Source organism: Mizuhopecten yessoensis, unplaced genomic scaffold (genome assembly GCF_002113885.1).
Source record: "Mizuhopecten yessoensis strain PY_sf001 unplaced genomic scaffold, ASM211388v2 scaffold10925, whole genome shotgun sequence".
Lineage (NCBI taxonomy): Eukaryota > Metazoa > Mollusca > Bivalvia > Pectinida > Pectinidae > Mizuhopecten > Mizuhopecten yessoensis.
In genome coordinates, this window is record NW_018408790.1 from 124,114 (window position 1) to 139,946 (window position 15,833).

At 38.2% G+C, this 15,833-nt stretch overlaps 2 protein-coding genes across 2 annotated transcripts in view; both read left to right on the plus strand.

The window, feature by feature from the left end:
- The window catches only part of LOC110463767, a 72,641-nt gene that overhangs the window by 22,910 nt on the left and 33,898 nt on the right, over positions 1-15,833 (plus strand). The gene's annotated exons all lie outside the window — the stretch shown is intronic.
- Positions 8,314-12,387, plus strand: LOC110463760 (uncharacterized protein K02A2.6-like). The gene has a single exon (XM_021518606.1). The coding sequence runs from the start codon at positions 8,314-8,316 to the stop codon at positions 12,385-12,387; it is 4,074 nt and encodes a 1,357-aa protein (XP_021374281.1).

The following is a 15,833-nucleotide window of genomic DNA, read 5'->3' on the forward strand; positions in this document are numbered from 1 at the left end:
GACTGTTTAGACAACACTATATAATGTATCAAGACGGCCTGTTAGGACAGCTACGATATACTCTATGATAGAGACCGACTGTTTAGATAACACTATATAATGTATCAAGATGGCCTGTTAGGACAGCTACGTTATACTCCATGATAGAGACTGACTGTTTGGACAACACTATATAATGTATCAAGACGGCCTGTTAGGACAGCTACGTTATACTCTATGATAGAGACAGACTGTTTGGACAACACTATAGAATGTATCAAGATGGCCTGTTAGGACAGTTACGTTATACTCTATGATAGAGACTGACTGTTTAGACAACACTATAGAATGTATCAAGATGACCTGTTAGGATAGCTACGACATACTCTATGATAGAGACCGACTGTTTAGACAACACTATATAATGCATCAAGACGGCCTGTTAGGACAGCTACGTTATACTCTATGATAGAGACAGACTGTTTGGACAACACTATAGAATGTATCAAGATGGCCTGTTAGGACAGTTACGTTATACTCTATGATAGAGACTGCCTGTTTAGACAACACTATAGAATGTATCAAGATGATCTGTTAGGATAGCTACGACATACTCTATGATAGAGACCGACAGTTTAGACAACACTATATAATGTATCAAGACGGCCTGTTAGGACAGCCACGTTATACTCTATGATAGAGACCGACTGTTTGGGCAACACTATATAATATATCAAGATGGCCCGTTAGGACAGCCACGTTATACTCTATGATAGAGACCGACTGTTTGGGCAACACTATATAATATTTCAAAATGGCCTGTTAGGACAGCCACGTTATACTCAATGATAGAGACCGACTGTTAAGACAACACTATATAATGTATCAAGACGGCCTGTTAGAACAGCTACAATATACTCTATGATAGAGACCGACTGCTTTGACAACACTATATAATGTATCAAGACGGCTTGTTAGGACAGCTACGATATACTCTATGATAGGGACTGACGGTGAAGACAAGACGATATAAGGTATCAAGATGGGCTGTTAGGACAGCTACGTTTTACTCTATGATAGAGACTGACTGCTAAGACAACACTATATAATGTATCGAGACGGCCTGTTAGGACAGCTACAATATACTCTATGATAGAGACCGACTGTTAAGACAACACTATATAATGTATCAAGATGGCCTGTTAGGACAGCTACGTTTTACTCCATGATAGAGACTGACTGTTTAGACAACACTATATATAATGTATCAAGATGGCCTGTTAGGTCAGCTACGATATACTCTATGATAGAGACCGACTGCTTTGACAACACTATATAATGTATCAAGATGGCCTATTAGGACAGCTACGTTATACTCTATGACAGAGACGTCGACTGACTGTTTAGACAACACTATATCATGTATCAAGATGGCCTGTTAGGGCAGCTACGATATACTCTATGATAGAGACCGACTGTTTAGACAACACTATATAATGTTGAAGACGGCCTGTTAGGACAGCTCCGTTATACTCTATGATAGAGACCGACTGTTTTGACAACACTATATAATGTATCAAGATGGCCTGTTAGGACAGCTACGTTATACTCTATGATAGAGACGTCGACTGACTGTTTAGACAACACTATATAATGTATCAAGACGGCCTGTTAGGACAGCCACGTTATACTCTATGATAGAGACCGACCGTTTGGAAAACACTATATAAACGAGGTGCTAAAATGGTATTGATTAGACAAGATGATAAACCCTACCCGGTGCGGAAGGTGTAAAAGCACTTTATGATTCTATTTAGAAACCTCGTCAGCGATAATGTAATAAAGTTTAAGGTCAATCGGCCACGGATCTTTAAAGGCAGGGCACAAGGTTCACATAGCAATAGCATCAATACTTTGGCAGTTGCAGAAGTCATTAAATATAGGAATCAGGGATACTTGGGAAGGATTAGGGAACGAGAGCGCAAACCCGGTATATAACAGCTAATGCATAACGGGCTGTTTACGCGGGCTTACATTTTTCGCGACTTTGACCCAAGTTTGAAAATTAAAATTTATGCAGAAAATAATTTCGGGATAAAGATATATGAAGGAACTAAATATTGGCGATGTTTTAGCACAGAGATGGGACACTCGACATATAAAGTTTCAAATAATCAAATGAATAGGCTTAATAACAGCATATTGAGCAACAAGTCAGTGTATTGTTTTAACCAAATCATCAACAAAAAAATTCAATCATCACAACCATATGCGCTCTACTCCATGACGACATTACGGGTTTGAAGTTTGCTTTCGCGACTCATTTTTAGGCTTATTATTCTGTGGATCATGTTTTCGCGATCACGTAATTGAACCACGAAATCGCGAAAATATCCTGCTATTCGGTACATGTCTCACAAGAAAGACACTAGGCCCTGCGATCATGAAACGGTCTTACGTTTAAAATATCCTAAATTTTGACTTAACCAATCACAAATAACGTAATGAAAAGTAATGTCATACGTGATTGGCTAAGCAAAAATTTAAGTCTAAGATTGTTTCATGATGACGGACCAAGAGTTTTGACAAAAGGAGGTTGTTTTTAAAGTGATGTGACGGTGCAACATAGCTATTTGGTATATAGAATTCCGGAGGTTAATTTAATAGTATCCGTCGGCGCCAAAATGATAAATATTTAACAAAAATAGGACAATTTAGATCAATATGCTACATTATTTTAATTGTTAAAAAATCAGCAGATTAATTAATATATCGGTAATATCACAACCTAGTTGATGTAAGGAATTGCACAATGCAAATTATAACGCGAAGCAACGTAAAATGTTGAACGAATCGCTTTAATATCCTAATATTTCTAAGAGCAATCTATGCGGAGCGATTTACATATTCTTGAATCCATGAGAGTCTCATTTAGGCGCTGTGATGTCAGAGCCAGGGTGCTAGGACTATTAGCCTTTGTAATAGATCACCACAGACCTCTGTGCTGGCTCCTTATCATCGACAGATACTCAAGGTTGGAATTCTGACTGCAACGCCCCCTACAGGCAATCGTTGGTGTCAGATTAATTAACAGCACACTGCGTAATAAAGTAGCTCCCAACTCTAATCCCGGGGGTCAGACTCTATCAACCGTTGTAAACCGGCGGGATTCCATAGACGTCAGCGAAAGCCTATTTAACATCTCTGCGCTCCTATATCTCTCGATTGTAGTTGCCAATTTATTGCAATTGCTCAGATAATTTACAATTTCTTTGAAAATAAACATGCGGATAGTGGCCTGGAGATTATCTGTTCATGTAATTAGAAGTGACACTATTTCTGTTTAGATGTTTATTATATTCTGTTCGGACGCGGCTCATAGCATATCTATTGATGTCCGAAGCGTGGTCAATAGGGATGGACACTGAGGTTACCCGATAACGAGACTATCGGTTAATTCCCGATATCACCGGTGTCAATGGTAAGTGAAAGCTATCCGCTTTATGAAGAAATTCCTGATTGATGCTATGCCATGCATGCTTTGTCACAAATTTGGGTTTACATAATTTCGTTGTAGATAAGGTATCAACAGAGGTGTCTTCAATGAGAATCAGATTTCATGGAAATCGGTCATGAACTTATAATCAGGCTTATGTGTTCGTTCAAAGACAGGATTTGGAGTGAGCAATGACTAGTTTTGTAACGTGAAAAGGCACATCGGTAAAGAAGAAAACCAGGCTTAGCAATTTTAAGCTTTCTACAGAGAAACAAGCTTGGCAGAGAGTAAAGATGTGTCTGCTAAAGAGCAACCTTGGTAAAGAGCAACGAAATTCTTGCTAAAAGACAATGAGAAAAAACGATGTTGATACATAGCAAAACAAGTAGAAAAAAGAATAGCAGCTAAGTGGATACCAAGACAGACTTGGTACAAAACCAAGACAGGTTTTCTCTGAACCAAAGGCAGTTGATATAGCATAAAAGCAAGCTTGTTAAAAAATAATGTTTATGTGGTGTTAACCTGCTTAAGAGAGCATGACGGACAAATAAAAAGCTATATATCTAAAACAAGCGTTCATTTTCTATAAATTCGTTCGGTATCAAATATAGGGGTGTTATGATTAATAGTTTCGCATGATACTGCGGAAGTCGGGTGATTTATGGTATGTTTTATCAGCAAAGAGGACAGTCGTAATCGGACACACGGAGCAATAAAACTGACCAATGCGCAATCAGGCCTATCTCCTTTGATAAAATTGTTATGACAATAAGACCATGTATACGAAGATGAAGAATGAAGAAGATGAAGGTCGATTTTTGCTTCCTCTGATCAATCAAGAGGTCCAAATGACCTTTTATTTCACATCAATAATGTGTTATATTTTCCCGAAGATGTTTCTAATGAAGCGCATTAGACCATGTGCTGATAAGAGATTATTGTATCAAAGGTTGCCTCAAGATAAACAATTTATATACAATATTCCTGAGGTTTGTTTGTTTTTGTCGTTTTGTAATTTATTGCTTTTGCGACTACTTATATTTAGTTCGCAAAGAATAAAACAAAAAATCCTCTTTCACTTTTTTGGAACAAATGCTCGCGTGAATTTGCAAATAAATCTCCCGTGAAAAAGAAGATCTCGTAAAACGTATATGATTAACAATTATGCTTTGTATAGAGTAATCACCATCGCCAATGGTGATCATTTGGGTTTTGTTATATATTTTATTCAATACTATTTATGTATTTCGTTTTATCTTATGTTTGCTGTTTTGATGCCTTTTTTAACAGTTCTTGGTCTTGAAGGTAGGAACTATTTATAATGAGATTTTAGAAGGCACTAATTTACAGCGAATAAATATATCAAATCATAAAGTCGGCCCGGCACGATATGGTCTCTTTATGGTATTATCAAGCTAAGGATCAAATTTCCATGTCGAAATGCAGAAACACAACAAAATAGGGAACAACAATACTTTATATCATAGCATAATCACAGAACAAAATCGTGATGCAAAGTCGGTCGACAAAAGTTTCGATATCGACATAATGCTTTTCTCCAAGACTTTGCAAGAACCTTGGTAATCTCAAATGACTAACAAACTTGCACAACCGGGTTTCCAGAGATGCAGGTTTATGATGACTATGGACAGGTCTTGTGGTCGCCATCATGATTTTATTTAGAAATATAATGTTTCGATGAGTGATTTGAGGGAGCATGATTCTATTTTATTATGCTCATTAGTGTGCCTTGATATTTTTGTTGTCACTATCTCAGTTCATGCTATGAGAACGTGAGATTATTTTTGAGTTGACCGTGATTAACATGCCGGGGTCGTCGATGAAGCAGCAACAAAAAAAAACGCTTACCCTTCCGGAACACCTGGTCTTAATTTCCTTGTGCTATTTAAGGGTTTCAAAGTCAATCCTCATAAATTCGTATTTTCCCTTAGTTTTGTTTTAGATTTTGAGTTGGAAGTACGGTTTTTTTGACACTTCGATATTCTCTTGATGTTTCGTTAAGAAAGCCTTTGTGGGTTAGCTGATATGTACAATCTAGAACGTGTTTTATACAACTCTTCTCGCGTTGTAAGGAAACCTGCCATGTACGAGAACATTTATCTTTTGACCAATTTTCACATACACGTTATCTCCAACGACACATTGCCTCATTACTGGGTCTTTCGTGACCGTTTTGCGCCGACGGGCCGTTAAGAAGATATCAGTGAATCAACTCACTGGAATGCGTCCAACGTCTTTATCAGGTTAGACGGAATAAGGCAGTTTAGAAGATGCCGTTTAACATGCAGGAGTACAGAAACTGAAGACAACAATAAATGTTTCTCTTAAACGTCTGATATTTACGTCATAAGAACGGAAGTTTCTTTGTGCGGCATGTTGATGGATTGCACGTGAGTGCGAAGATGACGATTCTACCATAAACGGTTAATGGACGCCCGAGAGATGGTTGTAAGACTCAGGTTAAGTGTTGTCATCTGCCAGCAATTTACACTGTGATGTATGATCCGGTACCAAAAACTCCCGAAACCTTCCTAAGTGCTTTCAACCCTTAAACTGTATAGTTTTGACATTTATTACTTAAATCAATATGGTTTTGCTACCTTATCAGACGTCCACGGTGATGCTGAAACGGTTTGAAATATACTGATGAGTTCTTGAAAGTTTTGTAAAAGTATTTCATGTTACAATATAACCTACTCTGAGCATTTTATACTACGCATTTCTACATATTGATTTGCCTGTCAGTATTTCAGAAAAGTCTGTTATAAAAACAGTTTTTATTTGAAATACACAAACCGTTCAGCTAAATGATATTTGAAAAATGTAAAACGACAGGTAAAATAAAACAAAACCAACAACATCAACAAAATTTGATCTCAAAATCAAAAATAAACGTACAGTAACTAAAAACTGACACCGAACCAAAAGGAGAATCATTGTGAACTCCAAGGGAGAACCGTTTCCTACACCACATGTGGTGCTCATCATGTTATGTTTAGTCATCAGCTGGAACGAGGCTCAGCAACACCACCACCTGTCGAACCGTATCCCGTGCATTGTTTAAAAATACTTTTACCTTTTAAATGCGTTCATGATTAATATTGTGTCTTTATGTGTTTTGTTGCTATATGAAAAAGTAACAACTAGCATGTTAAAAAACCACACGAAATGTTTGTCCCAGGTGGGGTCTCTTCTGCCTTCATCTTGATACGTCTTTCACGGAAACAGTCAATGGAAACGGGCTTATTGCTCTTTTGGTATTCTTAAACATTATTCGTGTGTCTTTACTGTTACATTGATTGAAAATCTTTTAGTTCAATGTATAAAACAATAACTTAATGAATTTAAAAATCCAATATCGGTATGTATCATTTTCAGCGGTACCAGATAGGTTATATGCATAATACAAGACAAATCGCTGACCTTAAATGACATGAAAACATATCAAAAAGAAAGAAAAACACTTAAGTGTGCAGAAGATCCTAGATAAAGTTGAAAATAGATGAAAACGAAGATATTAACAAAAGAAAGATTTACATAGAGATCTTCAAAAAATTACCAGGAGAATGTAACTAATTGTTCCGAAAGGTCAAGGTTCATCGACAATACCAACTGATAACCGGGAAGAGACAACGAAACCGCAAGGAACACTGGGTAATATCATCTCAGACGTCGATAATAATAATAATAATATACAATATTTGATATATCTCCCTATCAAGCTAGAATAAGCCACTCTAAAGCGCTCTACAGTACACAGATATACAATTATTATAATTAGCATATACATTAAACAAAATTTATTTTGAGGAGCCTTATCAGGCGCTAACTACTTGTCCTATGCCACATGGCTAATATCACCCTATGTGTGTATGCCTGCGTGTGTACATATTGTGTTGTGTTTGTAGTGGGACCGTGCTTCCAACGGTATTATTTCTAGTGACACCTCACTTGAATGATACAGCACAGATACCGCAACATCGACCCAAGACCAAAGTATACTCCACCTGGGTTGTTGGAGTTGTGTGGGCAGGGAGGAAACGCTTTCTCTAAATATTCCATGCGTACGACGACGTCGGGGATCGAACCCTGGACACCTGCATGGAAGGCCGGAGTGTTACTCATTCCACCTATCTGCCCATATTCTTATCGCAAATGGAAAAGGAAAGCTTCCATAAAACGTGTTCGTAGTCTTTCTCAAACTCACTCTCACGAATCCAGAAGGTCGCGCGCTCCATATTGTGACGACAGAATTGAAACGTTAGAAACCACATGCCTATTTCCTGTGAACGGTGCAGTTAGTAACAAAGATCATGTTTGCAGAAAGGGTAAAAAATGTGATATTGGAGTTAAAAAAAAATGAAATGAACTTGGGTGTCTCGTTGCTTTTATGTCTGGTGTTCATTACAACCTTGTGTAACATAAACGAACATTCAGTACCAAATATTGTGAGTGATTATGCAATATTCATTGATATATGAACCCGACGCATGCGAAAATGACATAAACAGACTGTTTAGCCACATATATAACAAACATGATCCCAGGCTCATTGTGGTATCTGTCTATTGTATATATTCAGTCAGGTAAAGGGACATAACTCATCCATACTCGCCATCTGTTATATGTGGAACTCTCCAATGTGAAGTTAATAAAATATGTTGAGTGTAATGGAACACATGTGTTGACTGGATCTAATATGTACAAGAACGAATCAGGTTCAATCCGGGGATGGGCAAGTCATCCAAACATATGAAGCACGTTAGATGCTACAATTGGCGACGAGGATAAAAACTGTATACATTTAATTGGTTAAAATGGCGACATACATGGAAATTGGAGGTATTCCAAATTTTGATTGCCACGGAGATTCGTCCGCCATTTCTCAACGATGGAGAAAGTGGAAAAGGGCATTCGAACTGTTTGTTGTGGGCAAGGGTATAACAGATCTTACACAGAAAAGGGCGTTGTTACTCCATTGTGCCGGGATGAGAGTGCAGGAAATATTTGACACACTCGCGGACACAGGAGAAGATACAGATTACGACAAGGCTGTACAGAAGCTGGGAGAGTACTTCGCGCCACAAGGAAACATTTCATTCGAGAGACACCAGTTTCGGCAACTCAAACAGGAGTCTAGTGAGTCAGTTGAACAATTTATAACGAGGTTACGCGATAAAGCCATGACATGTGAATTCGGAGATGGTAAAGACGACCAGATCCGTGATCAGGTTATCGACAAGTGTAAGTCGACACATCTACGGAAGAAATTTCTGGAAAAGGGAGGAACATTGACCCTCACAAAAATGCTGGAAATGGGTAGAGCGCATGAAGCAGCAGAGAGACAGGCAGCAGTAATGCAGGAAGAAACTGTACACGCAGTTTATGAGAAAAGGAAAGGACACAAACCAGGTTACCAGGGGGCTGACCGTTTCAATACAAGTAGTCAAGGTAACAAATCTCAAGCATGCTTCCGGTGTGGGAGACAGGGACACTATTCAAAAGATAAGGAATGTCCAGCCAGGAATAAGAAATGCAATAAATGTCATAAAATGGGACATTTCCAGAAGTGTTGTAAGACAAAGGGAGGTAATCCAGGGAATGGCCGATCACAGGAACGTACGGTGAAATATGTACAAGATCAGGATTCGGTTGAGTTAACTGACTACGTTTTTAGTGTTGTTAAAGAACCAGTTGGAGAACAGGTTAGTGTGATAGTTGGAGGTGTGCCAATATCATTTACTGTTGATTCAGGTGCAGGTGTTAATATGATAGACCGAGAACTCTGGGAAAGTCTGAAAAAGTCAAAGATAAACTGTGTAAGTAACAATACTGACAAGAAATTGTTTGCTTATGGAAGTACCAAGCCACTGCCTTTAGCAGGATGTTTTGAGGCTGATGTCATACTTGGAAACAAGATGGTACCTAGGGTGATGTTTTATGTTTTGGAGGGAACAGGCCAACCACTACTAGGCAAGATGACTGCTATAGAATTAGGAGTTCTACATGTGGGTACTGGGCACATTAATTCCGTTGAACATGATATCAGTAAGGCTGAACTTATGAAGAAATACCCTGAATGTTTCACAGGAATTGGGAAATTGAAAGACTATCAAATGACTATAGCACTGGACGACACAGTTACGCCAGTTATTCAACCATTGCGGCGTATACCCTACCATTTACGTGACCGACTTGAGAGCAAAATACACGAGCTGGAGTCATTAGACATTATTGAGAAAGTCGAGGAACCCAGTGCATGGGTAAGTCCAGTTGTTATTATTCCCAAGTCAAACGGGGATATTAGACTTTGTGTTGACATGCGAAGGGCCAATGAAGCTGTAATTCGTGAACGGTATCCGATACCAACTGTAGATGAAATACTACAGGACCTGAATCAGAGCAAGGTTTTTTCAAAACTTGATATTCGCTGGGCGTATCACCAGATTGAGCTAGCCCCAGAGTCACGTGGTATTACAACATTCCAAACTCACTTAGGCATGTATCGGTATAAACGACTAATGTTCGGGATCAGCTGTGCCCCTGAGCTCTACAACAAAATCATACAACAGGTTCTGAGAGAGTGTCCAGGTGTCAACAGTATATTTGACGACATTGTTGTTCACGGAGAAACACAGGGTGAGCACAACAAAAACTTGGACAAACTGTTACAAACCTTACGTGAGAAGGGCTTGACATTGAATTTGGACAAATGTCAATTTAATATGTCACAGATTACATTCATGGGACATGTACTTTCAGAGCATGGAATCAGTCTCGACGAGGACAAAGTCAAAGCGGTCGTGAACGCGAGACAACCTTCAAATGCTGGAGAAGTAAGAAGTTTCCTAGGCCTAGTCAATTTTAGCTCCAGATTCTTACCCAACCTGGCAACTGTATCTGAACCCTTACGACAGTTAACCCGAAAGGATGCACCATTTAATTGGGGTCCAACTCAGGAACAGTCTTTTAAGAAACTTAAGGCGATGTTGTCAAATGCATGTGTTTTGGGATATTTTGACCCAAAAGCCAAGACGCAGGTTATCGCTGACGCGTCACCTGTGGGATTAGGAGGAGTGCTAGTACAGGAGCAGGACAATCACACACGTGTAATTTGTTACGCGAGCCGTAGTTTGACAGACATTGAGCGGAAATATTCACAAACCGAGAAGGAGGCCTTAGGACTGGTCTGGGCATGCGAAAGGTTCCATATGTACCTATATGGACAGGAATTTGAACTTGTTACAGATCACAAACCTCTACAGTTCATTTTCTCACAGAAATCCAAACCCTGTGCTCGTGTAGAACGCTGGATTTTGCGGCTACAGTCCTATACCTATACTGTCAAGTATATACCTGGATCTCAAAACATCGCAGATTGTTTGTCTAGATTGATTTCAAAGTCTTCTGATGGACCATCACATCATGATACTGAGACCTACATCAAGCAAATTGCAGAGTACTCAACTCCAGTTGCTATGACAACACGCGAAATCGAACGCGCCTCGGATAATGACCCGGAACTAGAAGCTGTTAGAAACTGTATTGTAAACGGCAAGTGGTCAGAGATTCCCTACAAAGAGTATCTACCTGTAAGGTCTGAACTGTGTGCTATAGGAAAACTTGTGTTACGTGGGACGCGGATTGTGATTCCCAAGTCGCTGCGTGAAAGTGTACTGAACGTAGGTCATGAAGGACACCCGGGCATAGTTGCCATGAAACAACGAATACGATCAAAGGTATGGTGGCCTAAAATGGACATACACATTGAAAAACATTGTCAGTCATGTTATGGATGTCAGTTGATGGCTAAACCATCAAACCCTGAACCTATGGTTAGGACCGAGCTACCCTCAGGTCCTTGGCAGGATTTGGCTGTGGATTTTTTGGGACCTCTCCCAAGTGGTGACAGTTTATTTACCTTAGTTGATTACTACTCAAGGTGGGTCGAGGTCACTGTGATGAAGTCGACTACTACTGACAAAGTCATCGCAAGTCTGAAAACTACATTTGCCACTCATGGGATTCCAACTTCAATCCGTACAGACAACGGTCCACAATTTATCAGTGAAGAATTCAAGCAATTTTTACAAGAATATGGTATAATTCATAAACGTACCACACCACTATGGCCTCAAGCCAATGGTGAAATTGAAAGACAAAATCGATCCCTGTTGAAGAGACTCAAAATTGCACAACAGGAACAGAAGGATTGGAAAACAGAGTTACAAACCTATTTGATCATGTACAGGTCTACACCCCATTCAACCACAGGAGTGAGTCCAGCTCAGCTGTTGTTTGGACGCGAAATTCGAACAAAGTTACCAAATCTTCAGGATTACACAAGTACCGGAGATGTTGAAATCAGAGATCGCGACCGTGAACGGAAAGAAAAAGGAAAACTGTACGCGGATGAAAGGAGAAATGCTACAGAATCTGTTTTGAACCCAGGTGACCTTGTATTGATGAAACAAAAACATGTAGACAAAATGTCGACAAACTTCAATCCAAAACCATTACAAGTACTTAGGAAACATGGTAATAGTGTTTTGGTAGAATCAGATGGAGTCCAGAAATACAGAAATGTAACACATCTGAAAAAGTTCATTAGGCCAGAATCTACTGTGTCTAGAAACAGTGATAGAACCAATGAAAATGTGTCATACAAAACTGTGTCAAATTCTGAAGTCCCTAACTTGGAAATATCCAATGAAATTGAGAATACTGATTGTGGTCTAGATGATGAGGATAAGATTGATCCGAAGTCGAGGGAGGAAAAGGTACAGACCCCTACATGCGAATCGCGCCAACAAACTTTTCCTATGCGACAACATAGGCCAACGCGAGAAGTTAAACAACCAGTGAAATTTCGCGATTTTGTCATGACATAGACTTGGATCACAAAAGTATATCGAACAAAGTGCTTTATATGTTTATTTAGTCAAGTTTTGATCAGAAAAGTTTGTTTAATTACCAGTAAACACTGGGTGTGATTTTTAGTTTAAAGTTGAACATTGAACAGTTGAACGTTGAACACTTGAACACTTGAACATTGAACACTTGAACAGTTGAGTAGTGAGCATTGAACACAATTTAGTACAGTTCATGCCAGGAACAGTTTGGAAGTACTTATGATTAATTAGCATTGTATTAATTACTGTAGAACATTTCATATTATTATAATTGATAAGTTTAAAGAAAGAGAAAGGTTAATTTTCTATAAATATTTCATTTGAGATGATTAATTCTTTAAGAAAAAGAAAAAGAAGACGGAATGTGGTATCTGTCTATTGTATATATTCAGTCAGGTAAAGGGACATAACTCATCCATACTCGCCATCTGTTATATGTGGAACTCTCCAATGTGAAGTTAATAAAATATGTTGAGTGTAATGGAACACATGTGTTGACTGGATCTAATATGCACAAGAACGAATCAGGTTCAATCCGGGGATGGGCAAGTCATCCAAACATATGAAGCACGTTAGATGCTACACTCATGTCAGCGATATCTGTCGCATATCACAGTGGAAATCGTGTTTTCTAATTAATGTTGATCATAACGAGAATTCATTATTAAGAAAGCTCTTTTTAACACGAAAGAAAAAGATCGAGGCTCTACGCTTTCCTTCCATAGACAGTCGGTCATTTCAGTGTTAATAAAGCGAGGCAAAAATGAACATTGACTAAATTTCAAACCGGAAACCCAGTTGACGTCAAACAACGCACTGTTAGCAGTCGTTTTGCTGATGTAAAGATAGAAACCGACATCAGTTCCAAATATCTTCAAACAACCGAGTGAACATGTTTGACACAGAACAATGCAAATATGACCATCATTACCGAACCAATCAGCGCACACCTCTTTCATCTGCCACTGCCGATTTGAATAAAATTATAGGTATTCACGCTGAGCGGCTCGATGCAGCGCGAAGTCCATGTATAATAGCTATCATTTTAGGTGATTTACGTATGTAATTATATCTTTGTAACGCTTCACCTGATTGGTTAGAACTTCAAATGCAAAGAAAGTTTTGATTGGATAATACATGCAAAATGAAGAATCGTTAGTCAACAGGTCTAATTTAGTCTAAATGCATGGGAAGCACAATTTGTTTAAATGACTGAAATTACGATGCAGTAGGCGGTTATCAAGTATTTCAGGGCAAGCTTAAATTGAAAATCTTTTTCTTTTCTTTGTAGTTAACTCTCTTCTTGGCGTCGAAAGTGACAAAAATAAATAGAATAGATCCGACATAGAAAGGTCAATTATCACAATGAGGAGATGTTTTCACTAAAAGGTTCTGTTAAAATATCAACTGAGGTATGAATTCGCCGTGTACACTGTAACGACAAAACAATTACACAGAAGTAAGGTTTTATAGATCTAAGCATGGAAATGCATACTCGGAACATAACTATATATTGTTATAAAACCCAGTCTATATATTAATACAGACCTTACCGCCATTTGTTTATATTGTCGTCTGTGTCGTTACCGAAAAACGGTAGTGCAGTTTACGGCATTCAACACATAAAAACTATAAATCTATAAAATTAAATCGAAATTGATTAGAATTAATATGGCCATTTCATATTGATATCTGTATTAATATATTCTTTTCAGCATCTATGCTTAAACTCAAGCGAAAGCACATTTCACGTAAATGTGTGTTACCTCCCCTTATGTTTCAACTGCATTACGCCAAAACACGCAGTCACACACGTTACGATTGTTCTCACATACGTAAGTGAGTGAAATTGCTATTGACATTAGTTCTACAGTAAAAGGACCCTGGTTACGGTCATTGCATTATCACCTCGATTGTGTTTGAATTAAGTCTTGGCTTCCATTTCATTAGTCTCGTTCAACCAGACTCTTGTTGTCTGCGCAAGCTACGCCGAACCATAACAAGTGATCAAGCGTCTGGTTGAACGAGACTACTATTTCATTGACTATCACTATTTTACAATCATCGCAAGTGATGGTAATAAGGTGTTTGTTTATGGTTCAAATTCGGTTCTACAGTTCTTACAAACAACAGTACATCGTTTTTTGATCCCAAACATTATATCGTTTACGTTTTTCCCTGTAGTTCCTCTCTATTCCGTTTGATCACATACATTATCAATGTAACGGTTTCTGTATTAATGACGTATTCAATTGGTCCCATACTGGTATTGATATTGGATGAGGTTTATTAGGAATTAGTAGAAGGAATTTTCTTAATACATTTTTATCAGATGAGTTTGTAGTTTCGAGGGATAGCTTGAGGTAGCAATGAAATGGTCTAAGAATTACTAACCTGGGATGATTGTTCCACTCACAACCTTCATTATTTAGAAACCTATATAAATTGGAGAGACAGTTGCATCTTTATATAGGTATTGCGTTAAGGTCTTTTCTGTTTCGTTCCCAGATATTTCATGGTATTTGGCTGATGTTATAAGTTCACAAGAACCGAGGACCGGATTGAAGTGTGCAGTGTAATGGTATCATTTCCGGCTTGTATCGATGTTTAAATTGTCAATAAAAACATCTTTCACATAAAAAGAATGTTTGTATTAACAGTTGATAGAAGAGGCCATTTAAAATTACATTGTTATTGAAAAAGGATTGGTTTTGCTTTCGCTCGAACTTGAAATGATTGCTCCCATCAAAAGACTAGTTACAGTATAACTCGATATACCGTCACCTCGCTTTAGGAAAACCTTGATCAAGGTCTTTTTTCATATTTTCATACCAATTTTTATATGCATTTCTCTATATTAATCGCCAAAATCCCTTAAAACCTTAGAACTCAGTGAGACAAATTTAGCCAGTAAAACGTTTTTTCCTGTAGTTAAGTTTAATATCCTTGTGTTGTCGCTTTAGATTGATTTTCTTTTTGTGTCGATGCTGTGTAATATTTTTTGTTGTATGATGACGCTTTTGTGTATATTGTGGAGTGTATTTTGTCTTTCAGTGTTGATATGGTGGTATATTTTGTCATCGTTTGTCGACGCTATAGAAATGTTGTTCTTTTTTGTTGATGCTGTTACATACTTTGTCCTTATTCGGTGAGGCAGTGGTATATTTTGTCCTTGTATGTTGACGTTGTGGTATGTTTTGTCCTTGTATGTTGATGATGTGGTGTGCTTTTTCCTTGTTTGTTGAAGTTGTGGTATATTTTGTCCTGGTATGTTACCGTTGTGATAAATTTTGTCTTTGTATGTTGACATTGTTGTATATTTTGTCATTATATGTTGACGTTGTGGTATATTTTGTCCTTATATGTTGACGTTTTGGTATATTTTGTCCTTGTATGATGGCGTAATAGGATATTTTGTCCTTGTA